This window comes from Hemicordylus capensis, chromosome 2, assembly GCF_027244095.1.
Source record: "Hemicordylus capensis ecotype Gifberg chromosome 2, rHemCap1.1.pri, whole genome shotgun sequence".
Lineage (NCBI taxonomy): Eukaryota > Metazoa > Chordata > Lepidosauria > Squamata > Cordylidae > Hemicordylus > Hemicordylus capensis.
In genome coordinates, this window is record NC_069658.1 from 139,801,111 (window position 1) to 139,825,858 (window position 24,748).

Consider the following 24,748-nt stretch of genomic DNA (forward strand, 5'->3'; position numbering starts at 1 on the left):
GGTACAGTGCGTCTGTGGGGGGCAAAGGTGACAACCTTACTGACATTTGGTGTCCCGAATAGACTTTATCTCCATGTTGCTTTGTTGCACAGTTCATTTTTGTGCTCATTTTCTATGGGCTAGAAAATGGTTTCTATAAATACAGACTTGAGGATGCAATTAAAAATAATGAGATATTATGGCTGAGTTTTGTGTGCAATGAAAGGGAGGGTGGGATCTGGCTAGAAGTCTATAATTCCCCTACCCTCTCTCTTAGTATTGATTGGTTAGCCAGCCATTTCAATAAGGTTTATATTCTAGAGTGAGAGAAGGAGGTTCACAAGTCATTGCCACAAAACCTTTACCTTGTGAAGATTTCTTGAGTTGCTACAGCAGATTTGAAGGGAAACGTTTCAAGACTGTGTGAAGGTAACGTTTGTTTTGATCTTCTGTTATGGATATGCTTGGATTAAAGTGACCACATTCCAAAAGTGAAATATTTGGGTGTCTTTAAGAATTCTGAGAAAGAGAGGAATCTTATAGGTGCAGCTTCTCCCTTCACATTATTGCTGTGATGGGGGAAAAATTGCACCTGCTGACTTTTGTCCTCCTTCAAACTAGGGATGTGTAAAAACTCCCGAGGAAGATGACAAAGTGGGCTTTGGCCCACCAAAGCTTATGTCACAATAAGCGTGTCAGTCTTTAAGGTGCCACAAGACTGGTTTTGACTAGTCTTGCTGCAATGGATCCTTGAGAAATATTGGTTGCCTTAAAGAAACTCTGAGCTTCCCTCAGTATCCCTCAGATGTTTTGCCCAAACAGCAACTTCCACAATTGTGCCAAAATGCCACTTTTGGTGAAATATAAGGGCACGTTTACGTCCCATAGGAGTCCTGTCACTTTTGGAACATGGTCACTCTGAATTTGGACAGTTTCTCTGGATAGTTTCATTTGCATTGTGTTTTATGTCTCAGTGGAGTCTGTGGAATTAAAATTACTTTTGCTATTAAGCTATAAATCTGTGGCAGAAGTAACCATTTGGAGAAGAAAAATGTTAGGCACAGGAGATACTATATATTGGATGTTGCATATCCTGACAGTCGTTATTATTAAAATTCTTGTTACCTTGAAGATAATTAAGTTTAGACTTTGTGAAGAGTAGTTCAGGTTTATTCTTTCTGGAAATTAGCCTGAAATATATTAAATATATTAAAGATCCAGCGGTTGGCTGGTGATGATATCCCTCCTTTCATTGCAGGGCAACTGAGGGGGCGAGGAAAGCGTATCCTTACCAGCAACCAATAGGAAGACGTTGCAAAGACTGTGGTGGTCCAGTCAGCACTGTGCAAGTCTATGGTTACTGACTAGCTAATGTAAAATTCATCCTCACCACCTGGAATGCTATTTAATAAGTGGATGGTTAAAATTACTCTGAAATACCGATCAAAATTACAATATAGTAGCCAGTGACCAATATACTCTATGGTATTGTCAGTATTGTCTGCCCTAACCGGTCACTGCTCTCCAAGGGTCTTTCCCAGCCCTCCCTGGAGATGCCAGGAATTGAACCTGAGATTTCGGCATGCAAAGCATGTGCTTTACCACTGAGCTGCAGCCTCTCCCAGAGAGGAGAGGCATTACTCCCAGTGAGGCCTCCCAGCAAACCACCTCATCAGCCACTGCTCAGTAGAATCAAGAGATGCAAAAGAAAGGATAGGGATTCTGTACCTCTAATACACTGTTCTGGTCATGTGTCTTGAAATGTCTGGGGGCATAAGAGTGAGGTTTCCTAACCCTCTGATGCTGATAGTGTTCCCTCTAACAGGCATTCCCAGATGTTGTTGACTTTAGCTTCCATCATCCCCAGCTGCGATGGTCTTCAGTGGAGGATTATGGGAGCTGTAGTCAACAACATATGGGAATCGCTATTACAGGGATTTTTTTCTCAATTAAATCTGGAGGCATGCTTCACTCTTGCATCCAAAAAGATTCAGCCTTGAACAACAACTCACTCAGAGACACAACAGGTAAACTCTTCTGCACAAAGGTGATGCTGATAATCTCTACATTGGTTGTGAATAAATCATTCACAATCACTCAATGCAGAGAGAGACACAGCAGTATTACCTGGCCTCCTTGGAGACTCTTTGTAAGGAGGCAGGCCCAGAGACTCACTAGAGTCTTTCATGTTTATTGTATGCTGTTTTGCTTTTTAAACTGTACTTCACTTTGCATATTTCTAAGATATAGAAGAGTAGTTTAAAACATATTTTAAAGAAGTATTTATTGGTTTCATTCATTTCTTGCATTACACTCATGGGTACTCATGCTAGTATGTCCAGCAGCTTTAATAGCTGTATAGAAGAGGAAATTTTGGCAGGTTCAGCAGCCAAAAAAGAAAAGAAAAGAAAAAGAAATGGGGGGGGGGACAAAATTCCACACAGATTAAATATACAGGAGCCTTTACATCTGGCTGTTCAAGAAGGTATCTATCACAACACAAAAAACCAAAATAAAATCGTCCACGTTTAAGGATAAAATGTATTCTCTTTGAATTCAGGAAATCTATTTTTATGACATGTTTCAAAGATTATAGCACTGACTGGTATTATGCTTTCTTTGAGAAATAATCTAGAACTAGAACATGTGAAATAAATTACCATTTATGATCTACATCATGATTTAAATTACCACATCTCTGGGAGTTCATGTCTTTAGTTTTATGGATTTATTAATTTTTTTAAACAATCCTCTATTCTATGGGATTTACAGTTTTGTTTAAGTTTGCATTTTCCTGGAAGGGCACTGGGACCAAAATTGCCAACCTTCTCCTCATTGAGAATGAGAAAAAGTTTCCCAAATGATAAACCAGTCTAACTGTAAGAATCAGGCAAACTACATTTGTCAATAGTATATTTGTATTGACAGCAGGACTGTTTCATCACACAATGTAGATTTCATTTTCAGGACCTCATCATTTTTTGATATTCTTTCTAGGCAGCTATTGCAGCGGACAGCATCACAGATATGAAACAATGGATTCTTGCTTCCTGCCTATTAGGAATATGTTCTACACTGCCGGTAATCACCTCAAACTGCTAACTGATTTTATATGGGTAATGTCATTTCACGACCTGGCAGGTGCAGATAGATACGGTAGATGGTAAAATAGTTCTGTCTCATGACTAACAGAACTACCATATTTACCTGAATCTAAGATGACTCTGAATTTTAAGACAACTCCCCCCCAAAAAGATCATATCTGTATTTATCTAAAAGGAAGAGGACCCTGAATTTAAGGGCCTCCCACAAAAAGAAAATATTATACTGAACACAAAAAGTTTTTTTAAATTACATATAGTAATCAACAAACAATAAAGATATGTCTGCACATTAAAAAATGCCCCTGCATGAATGCCAGTGCTTTCAGAAGCACAAGCAATTCTCATGCTGCATCTCACTGTTTTCCTGTGTGAAATGACTTTCTCTAGGGGTATGCAGAACCGGTTCAAATTGAACCGGGTTCAATTCGAACAGAACTGGCCTCAAAAAAGGGTGGCCAGTCCAAGTTCACATCTAACCAGGCCCAGTTTGTTACAGACTGATTTGAACTGCTTTGTTACAGGCCAATTCGACCCATTACAGACTGATTCGACTGGGTTCTTCTTCAAGGGGCAATGGTTGTAAAGGGAAATCTGGTTAGGATTCCCCTTTACAAGCAAAGGGGAATCCTGCCTTTAAAAGGCTTCCAAGGGTGGCAGGAGGCAGCAAGAGGGCTCTTACCCATGCTGGCTCCTCTAAAACCTGGCGCTTCCCCCCAGCAGGGCAGCCCACATGGCAGTGGTATAGTTCTGGCCTCTGCATATGCGCGGAGGTCACACAAATGGCCTCCGCACATATGTGGAGGCCAGAACTGTGCTGCTGGCGGAGAGCTCTGGGATTTTGTGCCGCACTGCTGGCGGAGAGCTCTGGGATTTTGAGCAGCTGCCGGTGTCAGTAAAGTGCCATCTTGCTGCCCCCCCTCCAGCCACCCTTAGAAGCCTTCTAAAGGCAGGACTCCCTTTTGTTTGTAAAGGGGGATCCTCACCAGATCCCCCTTTAAAAGCATAGTTGGGCTAAACAGTTTGACTCAGTTCGACCTGGTTTAATAGAATGGACCGAACCACCGGTCGGTTTGACTAAACCAGCACATGGACTGGCGGTTTGGTTAGAATCAATTCAAATTCAAACCAAACCACCAAAAAAACCCGAACCCCAATTCCATGCACACCCCTGCCTTTCTTCTTTTTTTAAAAAGAGCTACTATAGATTCAGCTGATAAACCTCCTTTCGAGAGGCATTCTAAAGACTGCCTCCACCATGTACCTTCGTGGTGTTAGGAAATAGGGCAGGGAATTCTGCAGAGAAGAGAGAACAGAGCATGGGGAGGAGAGTTCAAATGTAATTGTCCTTCTCTGGACAAAATAAAATGAAGTCATCTTACTTTGAAAAGCTCCAACATCCTCCTTGTCTGTACAAGAGTGTCTGCTTTGGAAAATGGGCACCTACTTTGAGTTCTACCCCCAGATTCCCTGATAATGCCTAAGAAGCACAAAGGCTGCCCTCATTCTGGAGTCTCCAAGGGCAGAGGGAAGAGTGTGGAAGTGCCTCCCTCCACCACGGTTTTTCTGTTTTACATCCCACCCCCACCCCTGGTGCAAATTTAGATCACCCCCACCCCTCCTGCAGCATCTTCTAGCCCATTTTCTTACCTCTAGATTCATCTTGCCCAGCCAAGTCCTCCCTCTTGCCCATGGAGCACAGCCAGCTTCTCCATCCCCATCTGCTCATTGCATGCATAACAGAGCTGCCCCGTTCCTGTGTAAACCAGGACGCCAAACTATTGTTCAAAAGTAGTTTGTGATGCATAGTTTTGAAATAAGTCCAAACCAAGTGGGATGTTTTCCTAGAAATTTCAGTATAGATTACGTATATCAAATGAATGCTCCAGCTGTTGTTTCCACAGTCTGTGACGCATCTCCTATTTTTACTCCTTTATTGCTTTCATATTTTTTCCTTAAAGATGCAGTAAGAAAATGGAAGAAGCACCATGTTTAAGCAGTTACATAATTATTCATGTTACCTTATGTCACTTTTCACATGAATGGCTGTGCATGCATTCATTTTAAAAGTCAACACAGGGAGAAGACTTCTTCAAAATGTGTAGAATACAGAGTATGTGTTCACTTGTACGCACATTGTCTATAATATGTTAATAACTGCAAGCACACAGAAAAGGTTGTACACAACTTGAATATATTGGCCGCATTCACATGTAACGTGGAACCACAATTGAATGGGCCTGCAGTTCCATGGACATTGTGTCCGAATGTGGACAACTCAGGTTATGCACAGCGATGAAATTGAGGGTTCTGATTTCGAACTCCAATCTGAATCCTGGGGTTGTAATGAGTTTCGTCACCACAACCAGAGGTTCCAGGCATTTCCGAATTTTGAAGTATTTCCGAATTTTGACCTGCAGGCTGCTTCCCCTGGAACTGGAGTTGAAGGAGGAAGCTTCTCCCTCAACTCCGACATGATTGGCTGTGTGGGCTGTCATTCAGTAAAGAAGGAAGGCCACATTGCCAGCTCCTCCTCCTCTCTGCAGTCTCGCTAACTGCAGAGATACTGCACTCCATTATGTTCAAATTTGAATGGGAGAGTGGGGAGATGGGGGTGCGGAACCATGAGTCCACTGGACCTGTGGTTCCACATTACATGCAAATGCAGCCATTGTGTGACTATGTAGATTATATACGTGTGAATATATAGGACTATAGAAAACTCTTGTCCTAATCTAACTAAAATTATCTGGGACTAACTCCCATTTAGACCAATGGAAAAAGGTTAATCGTGACTAACTGAGCTCCCATTATTTTTATGAAGGCTTGGTTATGACTAACTTAGTTGGATGGGATCACATATTTTTCTGTCAACAACATAGCATTGCACAGAACTATGAAAATATCTAAACTGTGATACTGTACTCATTCCATGCACTACTATCAGTCAGCAAAAGGAAAACTTCCCCACTGCCCCAACACCTTTACAAATATAAGCCATTAACATCTTCCTAAATGTAAATGCTGGAAAAAGACATTCCAACATATATTTTGTTTGTTCACAGATACTTCCTCAACACACTGGGATACCTGGAATGGGTAGTATAAGCCTTGAGGTATGTTTTTTCCACCTCCACTTGTATGTATTAAAATATTTCTAAGATATTTGGAGGTAATTATAGTAACCTCCCAAAGAGCTGATTAAATTAGTATCTTAAATGTGGTTTTGCAGAAATATGTCTTTATATATATATATATATAGAGAGAGAGAGAGAGAGAGAGAGAGAGAGAGAGAGAGAGATTTCGCCCACACTAAAAACTTTAGCTAAGGAGTTAAATTTTGAACTTTGAAAGACCAAGTGTGAATCAGGGAGTTTTGATGGGACATTGTATAATTCTCAATGCACAATTACTAGACCTGTGTGAACAGGCAAGTATTCGATTCAGTATTCACAATCAGTGTTTAGAGCATGTATTATCTGATTTGGTTCTTTGATGCCATCTATATTTGGAGTTGAGTATTTAGATCCAAATATTTGAGTTGTCCAAATTTTTGTCGATAGGATATAGTAGGGAGAACCAGTAAAATACCTATAATGTCTTCATTTCTTTGAAGAATGGGGTGAAAACAACAGGACTGGTTGGTAGCATCTTAAATGGGCATGAATCCTGCAAAGTTTCAAGTAAATAAATATTGAGGTTTACTAAAAATACCACACATTTGCATTTTTTTTGGGGGGGGGGAAGCCTTATAATTCATTTTGTTATGGATCAGTGGGAGGAGAATAGCAGAGAATGTTGGCTCCGGCTGACATTTTATCTGCAACAGTTCAAACAAATATGTTCTGGAGTTTCCGTGCAGAAACATTTTAAAGGGTTAATAATAAGTTTAATAAGTAGTTTGCTTTCGGGTGCAATGGGATGAAAATGGCAGGGATTTTAGCCTCTTTGGGGGGCATTATGCCTGCAGTATTTCAAGCAAGTAGGTGAATGGATATTCTGTAAAAGTAAACTTTGCAGTTTAAGGATTTATTTATATATTTTAGTAGCGGAAAGAGTCAGGACAAAAGGTCACTGGCTAACCTGAGAGGTCAATTCCAAAATACTTTCAGCTTCTCAGGGTTTCCCCACAATCACCCCCATTCCCTCTTTCTTGTCAGTTTCAACAAGTTGTAACGTTTGTCATTGGGGAAAAAAGTGGCTGCCTTCAGACATAACACAGAACCAGACCCGCAGTTCTGTGCCCTCTCCCCTTGCTCTCCCGTCCACATTTGGATGAAACGGAGAGCTCCACATGTGGACAAAATTGAAAGGGAGCTGCAGTCTCACTGACTACAGAGAGGAGGGGGAACTGGCTACTGGGATTCCTTCCTTAATGAAGGACAGCCCTGGCAGCCAGTAGCAGCCAGAGAGAGGGAGTAGCCTCCTCCCTCAACCCTGGTTGCAGAGGGGACAGAGACTGTGGTGTCAGCATTTGGACACAACTCTGGCACCACAAAACCAGAGGTACAAAACTTCATTCAGACTGAAGGTACAAATCAGAATCCAGAGAGGGAAAGCATGGGTCCATTTTTGCACAAAAATGTGGTTGCCCACATTTAGATGTACAGTTTCCGAACCTGGAGGTCCCTTCCCCTCTAGTTTCATGTTATGTGTGAATGTGGCCACTCTTTGTTTGTGGGGTGAGGGGCGGGGTAAGCCTCTGAATAATTCTGAATATATTTGGACATTGCTTATTCTGTTCAGATAAATTCTGGGGTCTGGCTATTTCATTCAGATTTACTGTAGGTATTTGGTGGGATAGTCAGACCGAATATCATCTGAATCAAATATCACTCCAAAGTGTTGAACAGCCCCAATAATCCCAGAGTGCCTTTTCCCCCTTCACTTTAAATATCTAATAATCACTACTTCCAAACATAGCATGGAAAGATGGGGCTGGGGGACATTTTGCAAGACTGCAAATGATATGGATGTTGACAACCAAGCCAACATAAACAGCTCAGATTTTAAAAAATAATAATCTTACAGTTCTTTGAACTTTGGAAGACCAGGTCAAGCTATAGGCATCAGAAACAGAATCTTAGAACTGTGGTTCTGAGGAGTCCCAGCAGCTTCATAAAACTACAGCTCCCACAGTTCCTTAAGTTTCTGGCATGCACAAGAATATCCCAAACACCAGTAATTTGTGACCCTAGGCTACTACTACTTTGTAAAGTTGTATACTATGTTTCAACAAAGCTTCTCAAAGCAGTTTGCACAGAAATAAATAAGATGGTTCCTTGTCCAAAAGGGCTCACAATCTAAAAAGGAAGACCACCAACTAGCACTGGAGGGATGCTGTGCTGGGGTTGGATAGGGAGAGATGCTCTCCCTCTGCTAAAGATTATCACACTTTTTAAGGTGCCTCTTTGCACAGTTAGCCGGGGTAGCACATTCAAAAGCAAAGGCAATCAGAGACTGGGATTATGTGGCCCAGCCTGCTCACCCTCACCTGCCATTTGCACACGGATGGTCACACTTGAGCAGGGGCCAACACACCTGGCACCCAAGATGCTTAAACAGCACCCACAGAACTGGCATGCCATGATTTTGTACAATGTTGCACAAGTAGTGCTTGTATACGTCAAGCTCTGTGAATGGAATTTCAATGACTTTCAACAGGTTTTAAAATGCTCTTACCTTGATTATATTTCTGAAATGTACATTAGCAGCTTCCCCACATCCTAACTAACTGGAATTAAGCACACTGCAGGATTTACATACCTTCCTAGCAATAGGCAAGCTGCACTGGAACACAGGAGGGTAACTTCTGAATAGGGCAAGGATTACAGTGACATGGAACTGCATCTGCTATATTATGAGTGATCAAGATGTTACCTAGGTCATTTTTTTGCTTATTGCTCCATTTACATTATTGTGAGCCTATCATTATTTTCACTGACAAGTATACAACAAATCATGTGTTTTAAGAGTCCTACCAATATATCCCACAAGAATGCACACACCTGTTTGATCGCCAATGCTCTTCTAAGATCTTGCCTTCAGGTGTATTTTGGCTGTGAAATACTCATGGGGAAACTCAAGTATGTAGTACACTGCTCTGGGTTTCTTGGAGGAAGAGCGGGATATAAATGTAAAAATAAATAAAATATCTTGAGATGCATTTGGGATTTAATTTATGAAAAGAGAAGTAGGAGGCTCGAGGCTGTTTGGATACCATGTCCCCTTAAAGTCAATTAAAACCATCAATTGTGCATAGTGTACCAATCGTCCCATGCTATCACCATACTTTTCATGTGGGAAGTAACTGCTCTGAAGGCACCCACATGAGAATTAAACCTTATGTGGAAAGTGATTTTAACAAGGGCGTCCTTTCCAAAACTGTACCACCTCAACAACTGAATATTAGAGTTTACCATGACACACGATAGAAGTTTAAAAAGCTGTGTGGGTTCTGGAGAAAGTGGAGAGAGAGATTTTTTCCCATTCTCTCATGACACAAAGGCTGCATTCACATGTAATGCGGAACTGCAGGTGAAGGAGCCAGAGAGCTTCTGCAGGATCACACTACGTCTGAATGTGTGCAACTGAGATCCCACGTGGTGAACTACTTGTGGTTAAAATTTTCTGCTTCCAATCTGAACCCTCGAGTTGTAATGAGTTTTGTCTCCATAACCCAAGGTTGGAGGAAGCCTGCGTTTTGTCCAATTATGGAACTGCAGGGTGCATCCTCTTTGACCGTGATTTGTTCCAGCCTTGATTGAACTCCAGCTTTGATTAGCTATGTGGGCTGGCCTTCATGGAGGAAGGAGGCCCTCACAGCCAATTCGCCCTCCTCTCTGCAGTCTCACTGATTGCATATAGATCACACTCTGTTACATCTGAATTCAGAGGGGAGGAGCAGGGAGATGGGGAAGTGGAATCGTAGGTCCATTGGACCCACAGTTACTCGTTACATGTAAATGCGGCCCAAAACCTAAGGTCAACCCAGTGAAACAGATTGACAGTAGATTCAGAACTGACATGACAAAGTACTTCTTCACACAAAGTATGATTAATGTATGAAATATGCTGCTACAAGAGAGTGATGGCTGCTACTTTAGGTAGCCTTACTTCATGGAAGACTGGTTATGAACCAAGATAGCAAAAAGGAACCTGCCATGTTCAGAGGCTGCATGGCACTGAACTTGCTATTGCGTTGAGACAAATGGAGGGTGAGGGCTAACTGAGCAGACCCCTGCTAACCGAGCAAGAGGCACTTTTTTAAAAAGTGGTGGTTCTCTTTATTGTGCAGGGGGAGAGCAACTGGCCCTACCCAGCCCCAGCACAGCATCCTTACAGTGGCTGTTGTTGATGTCTATCTTATGTTTCTGTTTTAGATTGTGAGCCCTTTGGGGACAGGGAGCCATTTAATTAATTAATTAATTAATTAATTAATTAATATCTATGTAAACTGCTTTGGGAACTTTTGATGAAAGCGATATATAATTATTTGTCATATTTGTATTCATATTGCTGATGTCCTGCTTGTGGGCTTCCTAGGAGTATCTTTCTGACCACTGTTAGAATGAAACAGGATGCTGTACCTTTGGTCCAACCCAGCAGGATTCTCCTTGTGAGTCCTGCTTCTACCTCTAGTAACCATGATGGTGAGAGCTCATTCCTAAAGTAAGGGAAACATTGGGCCTATTCTCATGATCAGCAAAAATCGGACTAGGAGAGCCTAGCCCAATTTTTGCCTATTGTGTAAACCCGGGTGAGCCCGGTGGTTTACAAGCGAGTTACCCGCTTCTGTAGCTCTCTCCTTAGATTGGGTTTGTGGAACGAGTGCTCCGCAAACCCGGGCTATCTGATCTTGAGTAGCCACGGTGCAGCTCCACGCCGTGGCTACTCACAAGTAGACCCCTGGAGGGGAGGTGAAAAGCTGCCTCCCAGCTGCGGGGGTCTCCCCAGTATGCCCTGCGCGCTCACGCAGGGCATATTGGAGCTTCCGGGGCAGCATGGCCCCCAAGCTCCCCAGCCCCCGCTGGCTCTGTCACGGAGCTGGCAATCATGTGGGCGGCCGATTCGGCCGCCCAGGGCTCCCTTCCCGCTCACCTTCCCGCTCACGGTTCTAAACCGGGTCTCACTGATTGTGAGACCCGGCTCATTGTGTATATTCAAAGCATTATTACCTGAGTTTCAGATCTTAGCTCTACCCTGTTTCCCCGAAAGTAAGACCTACCCCGAAAGTAAGACCTAGCAGTAATTTCTGAGGTACCACTAATTGCCCTAGTGCATTTTGGGGGGGCTAAAATTAATATAAGACACTGTCTTATTTTCGGGGAAACACGGTAGTATCAAATCAAGCTTCTGGAGTTAAGCACTAGTTCTGAGCTAGTTAAATGTAACAGCAGAAATAAATCTTAGAGGGATCTAAGAAGGAGAGCATTCAAAAAGAGGAATGATTGGTGCTAACGCTGGGGATTTGTACTGCTTTTCAGACAATGAGACAACTCAGACAAAATATGCCAAGTCTACTTCCTCAGGTAACCATGACTAACTTCAAATATCCAAAATATCCACTAGTTTTCTAAAAGTGTTATTGTAAATTAATACAACCTCATTATTAAATGTATGACGATGCTCTATGTTCATACTATAAATCAATCAATTCATAGCAATAAGGGAAATTGATATATTCTATTGATTGTTTAGAAATTTTAAAACTCGGTGATCACCAAATATTTACAAGGTATAATAGAAAAGACAAAAGAAGTCTAGCTATACAGGCTTTTGTGTTTGTTTAGTCACTTCTAAGCCACCTAGGGCATATTTGTCACCTCTAAAAGCTAGGAAAATGAATCAATAAATATGTATTTTTACTTCCTGCTCTCCTTCTACCTCTGTCTCTTAAATGACATTTATTGATGACCAAGTAGAAAAGAACTGGTAAGTTTTAGGGCTGTGCATCATGCCGGGTCCAACAGAGCTGTTGTCCCCAACTTCTCCTATATTGGGAATTGCCAGACATAGTTCTGCCATGCCAGCAGAGAGCCTTCAACAGCAGGAACAGTCAGGCTCCTTGCTGCCCTGGTAGGACTTCAGACATCTGACAGCTGTATTGGACTCTCCTTCTCTCACTGCCCTATCTTCTGCTCCTCTTTTCCCTCTCCTTAGTCTCTCTGCTCCCCTCCTGCTTACCAGAATGGAGAATGCAGGCTGTGACCAAGTGGAGGCAGGAGACAGACTGCAGTGCATTATCTTTACTGCAGAGGGAGCATGCAAGGAGTTCCCTTGCCTGCTGCAGCTTGCAATTTAAAGTAAAGAAACAGGTGCTTCTGGGAGTGTTATATTTCTCTGAGGCTGCAACCATGGCCTCGGAGGAAAAAAAACTGAATAGTTCCAAAAGCACCCACAATATTCCCAAGTCCTAGAGGGAAAGTATAAGGGATCTTTTTCTGTACTTTAAAAGGCAAGCTGAAGAAGGCAAGGGAACTCTTTGTATTTTCCTTCCAGAGTGAAGATCGCACACCCCAGCCTCTCCCCTGCCCTTACTCTGTCATAGGCTGTGTTCTCCATTCTAGGATGAGAATTCAGTAACTGGGGGGCAAAGGCAAAGATGCAGGGAGAAAGAAGACAGTGGTTGAAGCGGGGGGAGGGTCTGAAAGAGCTGTCAGATCTCTGACCCAACCCGACTGTGGAAGGTGGCATTCATGGCCACTTCCAAAACTGCCGGTTCAGGTCAGAATCTGACTTTTTGGGCTAGGTACAGGCCTACTAAACATTACTGAACATATCAGAAAACTAATTTAAAATATATTGACTGCTAATTACTGGAATTGTAATTACTCAATTCTCCTGTGAGTTTTTTTGAGAGCCTCAGCATCTGAATTCTAGCTTTATAATTAACATATCTACTTATCACAATCTCATTATTATGCTTAGCCTTATAGCTTTGCAGATCCATTTAATCAAGCATGGATGCACAATCTCCTCCCACATTTGCCATTCTTCTGGATGAGGAGAGGACCTCAAAATCATGAAACTCAACAGGTGAGGCACTCATGCTGTTGTAACTCCAGAAACTGTACAGAGACTGAAGTTGTTTAAACTAAGGACAGCTCTTGTAGCTTTAAATTACTGGATATTTCCATAAACAGTGTCAAAATGTCAACTGATTTTTGATGTGTTTGATAATATACTCTCTCTGCATTCTCACGTAATGGGAAACTAGAATTAAATGGGGCAGAGGTTGGATTTCTTGTATATACAAATGCATGGAACCTCTGTCCTGTTCAAAAAAAACGAGCCAAGGTTTCCCTCCCCCAACTCCAATATGATCCCTCAGGTGTTGTGAGTTTCACTGCTCCTACCTGAGGTTTGAATTCGGGGTCATTACAACTGAATTCTGAACTGGAGGCAGCCTTCTCCAAGACTGAAGTTGAGGGAAGTAAGCTCCTCCCTCTTTCCATTTCAATAGGCTGCCCTTCATGCAAAGGAGGAAGCCCACGCAGCCAGTTTCCCCTCTTTGTTGCAGTCTCCCTGACTGCAGTTCACCCTGGTTCCATTGGACCATTAGTTCCGTGTTATGTGCGAATGCGGCCACTACGTATCAAATTGTTTACATCAGCATATCAAATCTGGAGCATGTCCAAACATTATTTTAGGTTTATAGTTCTACAGAACTTACTTCACAATATGAGATCACTTGGACAAAAGGTTCAGCTTCTGACCACAAAAGAGACAATTGAGCAACCCCTACCCCAGTAGGAAAGAGCTCTCATCAAGATTGTTATGGCCATTTGTAGAAGCTCCTACACAGATTAATACTGCCTAAACATTCAGCTCCCCACCAGAAGAAGCAGAAGCAGAAGCAGCAGAAGAAGCAGCAGCAGCAACACCACAAATCAAAACACCTTATTTAAAACACCCTGACAATATTATTTTTTGCTGGATCATACCCACCCCTCAAAAAATTACAGGTGAAACTCGGAAAATTAGAATATCGTGCAAAAGTCCATTAATTTCAGTAATGCAAATTAAAAGGTGAAACTGATATATGAGACAGACGCATTACATGCAAAGCGAGATAAGTCAAGCCTTAATTTGTTATAATTGTGATGATCATGGCGTACAGCTCATGAAAACCCCAAATCCACAATCTCAGAAAATTAGAATATTACATGGAACCAAGAAGACAAGGATTGAAGAACAGAACAATATCGGACCTCTGAAAATTATAAGCATGCATATGTATTCAGTACTTGGTTTGGGCCCCTTTTGCAGCAATTACTGCCTCAATGCGGCGTGGCATGGATGCTATCAGCCTGTGGCACTGATGAGGTATTATGGAAGACCAGGATGCTTCATTAGCGGCCTTCAGCAATTCTGCATTGTTTGGTCTCATGTCTCTCATCCTTCTCTTGGCAATGCCCCATAGATTCTCTATGGGGTCAGGTCAGGCGAGTTTGCTGGCCAATCAAGCACAGTACACTGTATACTTTTCAGAGGTCCGATATTGTTCTATTCTTCAATCCTTGTCTTCTTGGTTCCATGTAATATTCTAATTTTCTGAGATTGTGGATTTGGGGTTTTCATGAGCTGTACGCCATGATCATCACAATTATAACAAATTAAGGCCTGACTTATCTCGCTTTGCATGTAATGCGTCTGTCTCATATATCAGTTTCACCTTTTAATTTGCATTACTGAAATTAATGGACTTTTGCACGATATTCTAATTTTCCGAGTTTCACCTGTATATGCTGTCTTCAGGACCAATGAATGCATTATTATGGCATGAGACATTGTAGGCAAGATCCTAATTAATCAGATATATTATTTATTCATTCCCTCTCCCCCTCCCTCTCTCTCTGTGGTGGAGACACTTCCTCCACCTTTAACCTTAATGGTTCTCATTTAAACATTTATACTGTAATAACGAGAACCACAGTTAAATTGGGATGCTGCAGTTTTTCAGATTATAAGGAAAATCAATGAGTGTTCTTTTGCATGTCTAGCAAACTATATTTTTCTAATAAAGTTGATTCTTATAGAAGTCATGTCCTATCTTGGACTTACTTTATTAATGATTCTGTCCTTTCGCTTTATCCTCCCATTGATCCGCCCACGGCTCCTCAGTACGAATACTCAATGCCAGTACACCCTCCTCCACTTCCATCTCAGCAAACACCTCTTCTAGGTCAACAGCCTGCAATACAAGAACAAACTCCCTACCAGTTCATGAATCTACATCCTACACAACAAGTTCAAATCCAGCACTATGATATGCAGCCACCATTCCAGCCAAAGTTTCCACTGCCAGAAGGAAATCAGCCAGTGGTTCAACAACTGCCACCAGCAGACAAGCAAAAAACACAGGTCAGTTTTATAACAGTGGTCATATAAATCTAAAACCCACTTATATTGGTGGGCATGAGACTCCAGTGCTTGATGAAGAAACTGGCTTCTTCAAGCACATAAGGAAAATTAGGCATGCAACATTGATTTGAAGGCAGTGTGGCACCACTGGATTGGCCAGGCAGGCTGGGTATAAATAATAAGCATGTAGGAACATAGGAAGCTGCCGTATACTGAGTCAGACCATTGGTCTGTCTAGCTCAGTATTGTCTATACAGATTGGCAGCGGCTTCTCCAAGGTTGTAGGCAGGAATCTCTCTCAGCCCTATCTTGGAGAAGACAGAGAGGGAACTTGAAATCTTCTGTTCTTCCCAGAGCGGCTCCATCTCCTGAGGGGAATATCTTACAGTGCTCACATGTGGTCTCCCTTTCAAGTGCAACCAGAGCAGACCCTGCTTAGCTAAGGGGACAAGTCATGCTTGCTACCACAAGACCAGCTCTCCTCTCCTGTAGTCGCTTGGCGATTGGTCTGAAGTCATTTATGGACAGTCTAAACTATTTTGCTTTCTGCTTGTTCATATTACACGTGCTAATAAACCAAAAGGAAAGCAAGATTCATTGGCTCATAAAATGAGCCAGGATAGAGATCCTTTCATGCAACCATAGGGAAAGGTTGTTGGGAGAGGAAAGGTGCCAGTTTTCAGTACCCCCTCTAAAGAGGTGCTCATCATTGGTAGAGTGAAAGTGCCGATCTGCCCGAAAGTATGCATTGTGAAATAACAATTAATCTCCTTAGGAAGTTAGAGGATTAGCTACCTAAGTCAAACTATTGAGTTTGGTAAGGCAGAGTGAAGTCTTTGAATTGCAAATTTCAGTTCAAGCCTGGGCAACCTAAACTCTGTTTTAAAGACATCTAGCCCTAATATAAATGCATGTTAAGAGTCTTGACTCACTCTTTACTTCATAACTGCCAATACAATGACTTAAATTGTTTGATTTTTTTATAACACAGTTGCCCGTACAAGAATTCTTGGGGGCATTAGGTCAGGTGGTAAGTATAGATTTTTATTTCATATCTCCTTAGGTAATTAGATTATATGCCCCCCTGCCCCTGCAAAAAATGACACTGACTTCCTTGTTTATCCTTATTTGTGAAATGATGAAGCACTGCATAGAGTATGTGGAGCTGTGAGTCAGGAAGACTATGATTCAAACCTCATCTCAACCATGGACTCACTAGTTATAGTCAAGCCACTAATTCAGCCTTGGTCCCACATCCGTAAAATGGGGATAATAATACAGGCTCATGGTACAGGGTGTTTTTAAAGCTTGCCAAGATCATGTATCTGAAATGATTTGAACACAAAAAACTCTACCATACAAGTAAAGTTCTTGTGCAGAAATAGTACTCCACACACCCAAGCCATTGCATTTTACTTTTGAAAACACAAGTTCTTGGATATTTGTCTTGTGTGAATATTGTAGTCTATACATTTTTAATTTTGCCTTGAATTTCACTGGATGTCATTGTGCTCTAAAGTTCTACACAGATTTACAGAGAACCCAACAAGATCCAGTGCAACCACCACAGCAACGTTCTGTAAGTCTACCCTCAAAATGAACTCATATGGACAATGTACCAGTGGCAGCTTGTGCCCATTGAGGCTGGTGGGGTGGAGAGCAGGGCTAGTAATGGTGGGAAGAGCCAAGGATGACAACATGCAAAAACAAGCTCAAGTTTTCCTGAATCACTATTAGAATACAAGCCTATGCATATTTACTCAGAAGTAAATTCCACTGAGTTAAATGAGTCTTACTCTTAATGCGAACTCATGGAAGCTGCCACTGGCTCCTGGGCCTTGTAATGAACAATATTGTACTAGGGAGTAGGGATGTGCCCGGAACCAGTTTGGCGCTCCTTTTTTGGAATGCTGAACCAGTTCAAAATGCCGGCATTTGAGCAGCACGTCAACCATTTGCGTGGCAACACTGAACGGGGCTGCAAGGAAGAATGCTGAAGCCCCACACTCACACTTTTTGGGAGAGCACCTGTGAGGGGAAAGCCGCAGGGCATGGATGGGCAGGTAGGAGGCACCCTCCCTGTTCCTTAAAGTAAAGTGCCCCCCTCCTAGGGGGTTCTGTGCACATCCCTACTAGGGAGTAAGCCCCATTGAACACAGTCAGAGCAAACATGCCAAGGATTGCCCTTAGGGGCAATACTGTATCTACATTATAGTAACTAATATAGGCTCACCTTAATCATTGACTGCAGAGAAGGGAGGGAGCTGTCTGTCTGTCTTCCTCCTTTGATTGATGGATAGCCATGGAAGCCAAACAGAATGGAGAGAGGGTGGAACTTCCTTCCCTCAACTCTGGTTCCAGAGAAGACTGGCTTCCGTTCTGCATTCAGACAAAACAGCGGCAGCCACAAACCAGAGGCCCAAGCAGCGAACCTCACTTTAAAGCAAGGGTTCAAATTGGAGTTTAGTGACTGAAATCTTAGTTTGAGTTGGGGTCCAAACTGCATTTTCACGCATTCAGACATGCAGTTATACGCAACTCCGGTTTCATGCTATGTCTGGATGTGGCCTGAGAGTCAGGCAGACAGGCTGGTAGCCAAAGAAGCTGACCCAGAGTCAGGAGTAGACTAGAGGTTATGCCAAGTAGACAATCAGGAGCCAAGAACATACAAAGGTCATACAAAGCAGACAGCAAGGGAGAACAAATGCACCAGCAGCAAAAAGACCTTGAAACTAATGGAAGCTCTGCTTCTGACAGGAGGCTTCTTGTACTCTTCCTGTCTACAGGGAAGACCATAACAGGCCTCAGAGGGTGGGGCCAAGTTGGTATCTGGAGACTCAAAAACTGCTGCAGTACAGCAAAAAACCACAAGGGGCAGTGGTCAGCAGAGTTCTAGCCACAGGGAATTCTGACACTGCGAGGCTACTCACATGGTCTGCAAAAATTGGGCTAAGGGAGCCTAGCCTGATTTTTGCATATTGTGTGAACCACCGGGCTCAGCTGTGAGCCCGGTGGTTCCTGAGCGGGTAACCCGTTTTTTTGCTCGTGAGTTGCTGCGGCGCGGCATGGCTACTCATGAGTAGACCCCCGGCCGGAAGGCTCAAAAGCAGCCTCTTGGCTCAGTGGTCTCTCCAGCATGACCTGCGCACTCATGCGGCCCCCGAACTCCCCAACCCCTGCCGGCTCTATCATGGAGCCGGCAGTCATGTGGGCGGCCAATCTGGCTGCCCCAGCAGGGCTTCCCGATCATCTGCAGGGAGAGCAGGCTTAGCCCGCTCTCCCCGCTAACTTGAACAGAGCAGGTCTCACTGATCGTGAGACCCGCCTCAATGTCTCCCTCACAGAGCTACAGTTTTTAGGTTTATCTGAGAAGATGACTTTAAAGAGCTTGTATTCTATTGTAGGTAGACTCTTAGAACATATTGGCACCGCTAGTACAGAAGACAGGATTGAGACTCCAAAGGGCTATTGGTCTGACCTAAAAGGGCTGCTTCCTTTCCATTCCAATAATTATTTGTCATTTTAATGTGAAACAGCAAAGAATTTACTTTGCTGTTTTGAATTAAAATAACAAATATTGTCTCTTAATTTAACCCCCCCTTTAATTAATTACTAGTAGGTGAGGCCCATCATTGACCAGGCAAAGTCATTTTGCATCAATTACACTTACAGGAAATTTCAAGAAATTAAATAGCTGTAATAATTTTTTTAAATTAATGTGCTGGCAAAGGGAAGTAAAGGAACAGTTTGAAATTTGTAGGATTTCAACTTCAAACATTATTCATTTCACTGAATAATCACCATATATAGTAAATTTGAATCATCTTAGATTTGAATCTGAGAAAGATCTTCTGCTTCTCTGGGGCAAGGTTGTGTGTGTGTGTGTTGAATTATTGAACTGATTATTGAGTGTTAAAAATCTGTTCAGAACATTAACAGTTCAAATATGATTATATTCAGAATTTCTTCTAAAAAAACAAAAACAAACCCACCCGTAAACCTTTTCTCCAGCATATTCCAGTGTAAAGTGTAGTTCATTCAGCTAATTTCAGTGGCAGGATTGTGTATGCAAAATTTGGTATTGGTAGGTAATCAGGAAGCAAACTCTTCAAAATATGTAATCGATTTTCTTTCCTTTGCCTAGATTCATCCCAGTTTGTATTATATGTCATACATAGCAAATCAAGGAGTAAGTACCTTACATTCATTTATTATGATTGAAATAGTTATTATTATGATGTGGGAGAGGAAGGCCCCAGGGATTCCTGGGATGTATTGCATCTCTGTGTGCTTTGCATAGAAGAAAACATAGGACCATGGGATTCCATCGCACCCAAGGTAAGTGGGCTACCTATGTAGTATCAGCACCAAGAAGCAGGATTTGCCTCTACTACTGTGATGGCCTGAAGTGTGACACTTTACTTTCTCCCATAAAAAATGAATGAGAAAGTAAAAGGGTATATTCAAGCAAAACCAGCCTACTGGTTCTGTTGGTCCCAGAGTTGGACGCACAGAATAGGTTTCTCCCCTCAACTTCAGCCTGCACATCTGCCATCTCTCCCCTCCCTGATTTATGTTTCCTTTGTTTTATAAAACCCAGTGATAACCACAGACATCTCCTATCTGTCATAACCCAGACATCTGCATAATCCCATCTTTTTGTAGGTCATCTAAAATGTGACAAACAGACAGAATCCAGGGATTTGCCATTCATTCATTCATTCATTTAAAATATGTATACCCTGCCCCTCCTGTGCACTACTGCTCAGGGCAACTCACAACAATAAGATTATTATTTTTTGGCTTTTGCAAAAAAAGCAGCTATTCCTGCAGAATACTGACAAGTTGGACTAAAGACAGAATACTGACTGAAGTTAGTAATGAATCCAGCATCAAAAGATGTGGATTTCAGCTTTTTCATTTTAATTTGAAGTTTACACGAATTTTCAGGGCAGGAAAATGGAACTCACCAGTAGGGGTGTGCCGAACTGGTCTGCGATAGAACTAGTCTGCCACAAACTGGACCGGTTTGACCAGTTAGATGATCATGGACCAGACTGGCCCTTGAGAAAGGGGTCCAGTCCGTGATTGAACGGACTGAGCCTGGTTCACCTGCAGACCGGTTCGCCGGTTCAAGCGGCTGTAAAGGGAAATCCGGTGAGGACCCCCCTTTGCTTCTGAAGTAAAAAAGGTTTTTATAAAGGACAGTCGGGGAGTGGCAAGTAAGAGGCACCTTTAAAAGTCAAATAGAAGGAGCTTACTGGCAGGCCTGCAGTGCTCCCCCCCCCCAACCATCCTTGCTGCAGCAGTGGTGGCACTATTTGCCCTGTGCACATGTGCAGAGGCCATTTGCAGTGTGGTCAGCAGCACTCTGACCACAGAAATGGTCTCTGCACTGCAGGCCTGCCGGTAAGCTCCTTCTATTTTACTTTTAAAGGCACTTCTCATTCACTGCTTCCCTGCTGCCCTTTATGAAAACTTTTATTACTTCAGAAGCAAAGGGGAATCCTTCCTCACCAGATTCCCCTTTACAGCCGCTTGAACCAGCAAACCAGTTTGAGTGGGTTCAGTCAGACGGCCGGACCACTGGGTTGGTCTGACCGAACTGCGGTCTGGTCTAAATTCTATTTGAGTTTGGATCGAACCACAAAAAGTGATTCTGTGCACACCCCTACTCATCAGAGCATACAAACCTGTTACAGTAATTTCACAGGGTAAGGAAGCGTATCGTTTAAGACCGTGGATTTACTTTTACCATATTTATGGAAATGTTTTAAATATAAATGAAATGTGTATGAATGGGTCCTTTGCTGTATGTGAATTGGTCTGGAATGATTCCTACCTAATATGCAGTTTGCTTACCTCTCCCTTAGGGTGCTCCTGCCAGATTAGGAATAGTAAGCTCAGAAGAAATGCAGGTGGGTTGTGACTTGTGTTATGCACTTACACTGTGAAGGAATATGCAGTTTCTGTCTCCAAGAACAGACTTATCCATATCCTGATGCCAAAGCATTATACACTTTGCCACCACCCACAAGTGGCAGACAATGATGTGCAAGGGATGCTTAAGGGGGGGCAAGCACCCCTCAAAAAAGTAGCTCCCCCATCATTTTGTTTAAGAAATCTAAAATGGGGTGCAGCTCAACCACTCAGAAATGCACTTTGCCCCTTCTGTGCACCCTTCAGTTTTGTTTCTGGTGCCACCACCAATGATATGAAGCAGGAGCAGGGAAATATACAACATGACACCAGGACGTGGGTAAGTTGCACTAGACATTGCAGAGGAGGTGGGAATTAAACATACCATTGTTGTTTCAGTGGCTATAATACATTTATGTTAACATAACTGCCCCCTGCTATGAGCAAAGAGGCACCTTTTTAAAGTGGTGATTCTCTTTATTTATCAGGAGGAGAGCAACTGGCCCTATCCATCCCCAGCACTGCATCCCTCCAGTGGCTGTTGCTGGTGTCTATTTTATGTTGCTTTTTTAGACTGTGAGGCCTTTGGGGACAGGGAACCATTTTATTTATTTATTTATATCTATGTAAACCACTTTGGGAACTTTTACTGAAAAGTGGTATATAAATATTTGTCGAGTCGCAGAAACATGTAGTATTGCTGTTGGAGGCCAGTTGCCCTACTGGGTTGCACCAGTGGTACAAACAGAATCGCCAATGTAAATGATAATTGATGTGTTATAATGTTTTCCAGGGTGGCAGATTTGGTGCACCAGCTTACCAAGCAATGGGCTCTGATCCCTTTGCTATGAGCTCTGGGTTTGGAAACATACCACAGAAACACATAGGCCAGCCAGGTGACTACACTGTTGAAGATGACCAGCTCGGAATCACAGAGCAGCCCGAAGTTCAAGGAGGAGCTAACATAGGGATGAACCCTTCAGGCAATGGGAACCACATCAGCCCCCTGGAGGGCATTCAGGGTGGTGCCTTGCCGAACGCCAACAGCAATCTGCTAAACCCTGCTGCCCAGAGCAAAGGACTCTCAGGTGCACCCCAAGCGACGGCCATGCCACTAGCAACTCAAGGCTTCCCCGACAGCTTCATGCCTTATGAGGCTGATCCTACCCTGCCTTTGGATCCCACCATGTTCCCCGACACCATATACACATCCCCTGCAGGAAATGAGGCTGGCCAGCCACAAGTAGTTCAGGATGTATGGCATTTCCAAGAGCCTTGAGTGTCCTTAAGAAACATGCCACTTACTATATGTACCCTTCAGATATTTCCTGTACTTGATGCATTGGCTTAGGAGGACTACTAAAATTCTATACAAAGAGCACAAAAGCATTACATGTGCTCATCAATGTATGCAGCTTGTGGCAGTGATGGGGTAACCTTTGTTTCATGTTTTACATTTCACGTCTGGAAAAGCCTTGGAGATGCCAGGTGATTCATGGCTACAAATAAAATGCCATTCTACTAGCACTTGCTGAGGTTCTGTTCCTTTGTTTATGCCACTCTAGTTTTCATTTGCTTTACGCCCTTGCCTGACTAATATTTTAAATAATGATTATTATTTATGAAACCTTTGGCTTTAGAAACCAGAATTGCACTCAAGATTTATAAGCAGTTTCACTAAATTGGAGTTTATAGTGGGTCTCCGATTCTGATTAGATGGCTCAGTGTATTGCGTTGATTTATTTAGGCACTGTGTAATAAACTTTTATTTACCCATGTGTTCACCCTTCTTGTGGCTTATTTTCTAAAATCTTGATTAAATTCAAGAGTGCTATGCAAAGTGTGTTTCAAATGTGAATAGCTTTTAATGCAGAATCCTATCACAATTTCTTTCCCAAACACCCTCTGTCATTTGCTTACTACACCAGGCATGCTTCAGCCCCAGCCTCCGGTAGCCATGTTTGCTTTTTTAAAAAGATCCCTCATCCTTTTACCCTGGTCAGCAGCTATTTTTGCTGGAGGACCATTTTGGGAAGGAGCTGAGGACCGACAGGCCAAGGCCTGGATCACAACCTCCCCTCTACAGAATGGAACAGCTGGCAAATCCCATTGTTACAGATGCCATGTCCTTCATTCCTCATCTAGGTTTGCAATAGGCTGTGTGTGTCCAGGTAGCACTGCTCTTGGAGGCAAATTTGACCAAGGGGTAAAACCAGTTGCTGACATCTGGATACTGTGATAGCACAGCCTCATAATGGCGGAACCCTCAACCTCTAGGGGCAGCACTGTTGCATATAAGCATTTGTTATTGGAACAGTGCAAGGTCTGTCTAACCATGCATTCTGTTTCCCAACAGTGTCAACCAAATGTCTCTGGTACACTTACAAACAAGGCATAAACATGATGACCGCCATACTCTGCTTCCCCATCCCCATACAGGGGAGAGGAAGGGGTTACTTGTGACCCATTTCCTCCTCCCCCTCCCCCCAGGCTTCTTTCCTACAGTTCACTCTTCTCCTAGGAGACTCAGCTGCCATCTGTCCTCCTCCTTGTTCTCTCCCCTTGGCTCCCCTCTCTGCCCAAACCCCATAAGAACTCCCCCGTTTCCCCACTCCCTTGAACATCTCTTGCCAGTTGTCTGGCTGCTCACCCCAGGCATCTTGTGTGACCCAGTTAACAGCTGATGAACTGACACCTCTTCCAGGCATGGAACTGCCAGTTCTTCTGCTGCCAGTGTACTCATGGGCAAGATGGACATCTCTCTACCTGCTGCTGTCAGGATGGCAGATAGCATCAGGGGCCAGAATCCCTGACAACGGCCATTCCTTGTTTATGCCCCCAGCCTTAGACACATTTACCACTGTACTTTGCAATTCCATTTAACCAGCATGGCTCATAGCCATTGACAGACCTATTTTCCTCCCAAAAGCTTGCTCATTTTCTTAAACCCATCTAAGTCACTGGCAATAATTGCCACATCCACCTAATTGCACAGCGGGGAAATGACTTGACTAGCAAGCCAGAGGTTGCCGGTTCGAATCCCCGCTGGTATGTTTCCCAGACTATGGGAAACACCTATATCGGGCAGCAGCGATATAGGAAGATGCTGAAAGGCATCATAGGAATATTCTAAAAGGCATCATCTCATTCTGTGCGGGAGATGGCAATGGTAAACCCCTCTTGCATTCTACCAAAGACAACCACAGGGCTCTCTGGGCACCAGGAGTTGACACTGACTCGACGGCACACCTTACCTTTAAAGTAGTGGTAGCAGTCACACTGGCCACCATCTGCCTGTGGAGGAAGAGGCATATAGACTCTGTTTAGGCTCTTCCTCCCTCCTGCCTGTAGAATCCAGAGGAAAGAGTAGTGGTATGCAAGGA

At 43.1% G+C, this 24,748-nt stretch overlaps 2 protein-coding genes across 5 annotated transcripts in view; one reads left to right on the top strand and one right to left on the bottom strand.

The window, feature by feature from the left end:
* The window catches only part of LOC128346393 (uncharacterized), a 231,906-nt gene that overhangs the window by 75,593 nt on the left and 131,565 nt on the right, over window positions 1-24,748 (bottom strand). The gene's annotated exons all lie outside the window — the stretch shown is intronic.
* On the top strand, window positions 1,274-23,143 carry AMBN (ameloblastin). Of its 4 annotated transcripts, none has more exons than XM_053299638.1 (11): window positions 1,274-1,352; window positions 2,977-3,060; window positions 6,146-6,196; window positions 11,567-11,611; window positions 13,011-13,118; window positions 15,207-15,446; window positions 16,438-16,476; window positions 16,966-17,025; window positions 19,591-19,635; window positions 21,320-21,364; window positions 22,159-23,143. In XM_053299638.1, the coding sequence occupies exons 2-11, from the start codon at window positions 3,007-3,009 to the stop codon at window positions 22,642-22,644; spliced, it is 1,173 nt and encodes a 390-aa protein (XP_053155613.1). In that variant the 5' UTR covers window positions 1,274-1,352; window positions 2,977-3,006; the 3' UTR covers window positions 22,645-23,143. The 4 variants fall into 4 exon arrangements, with proteins under 4 accessions (XP_053155613.1, XP_053155612.1, XP_053155611.1 ...); XM_053299637.1 differs by lacking the exon at window positions 1,274-1,352 and adding an exon at window positions 1,938-2,006; XM_053299636.1 differs by lacking the exons at window positions 1,274-1,352; window positions 2,977-3,060 and adding exons at window positions 4,203-4,419; window positions 5,042-5,193.

Bases quoted from the DNA above. Each gene is read 5' to 3' on its own strand.
- AMBN (XM_053299636.1), top strand. From the start codon at position 5,095: ATGTTACCTTATGTCACTTTTCACATGAATGGCTGTGCATGCATTCAT. The intron at 13,119-15,206 runs GTGAGGCACTCA...ACGGCTCCTCAG, and splicing joins AAAATCATGAAACTCAACAG to TACGAATACTCAATGCCAGT. The intron at 21,365-22,158 runs GTGGGTTGTGAC...AATGTTTTCCAG, and splicing joins TAAGCTCAGAAGAAATGCAG to GGTGGCAGATTTGGTGCACC.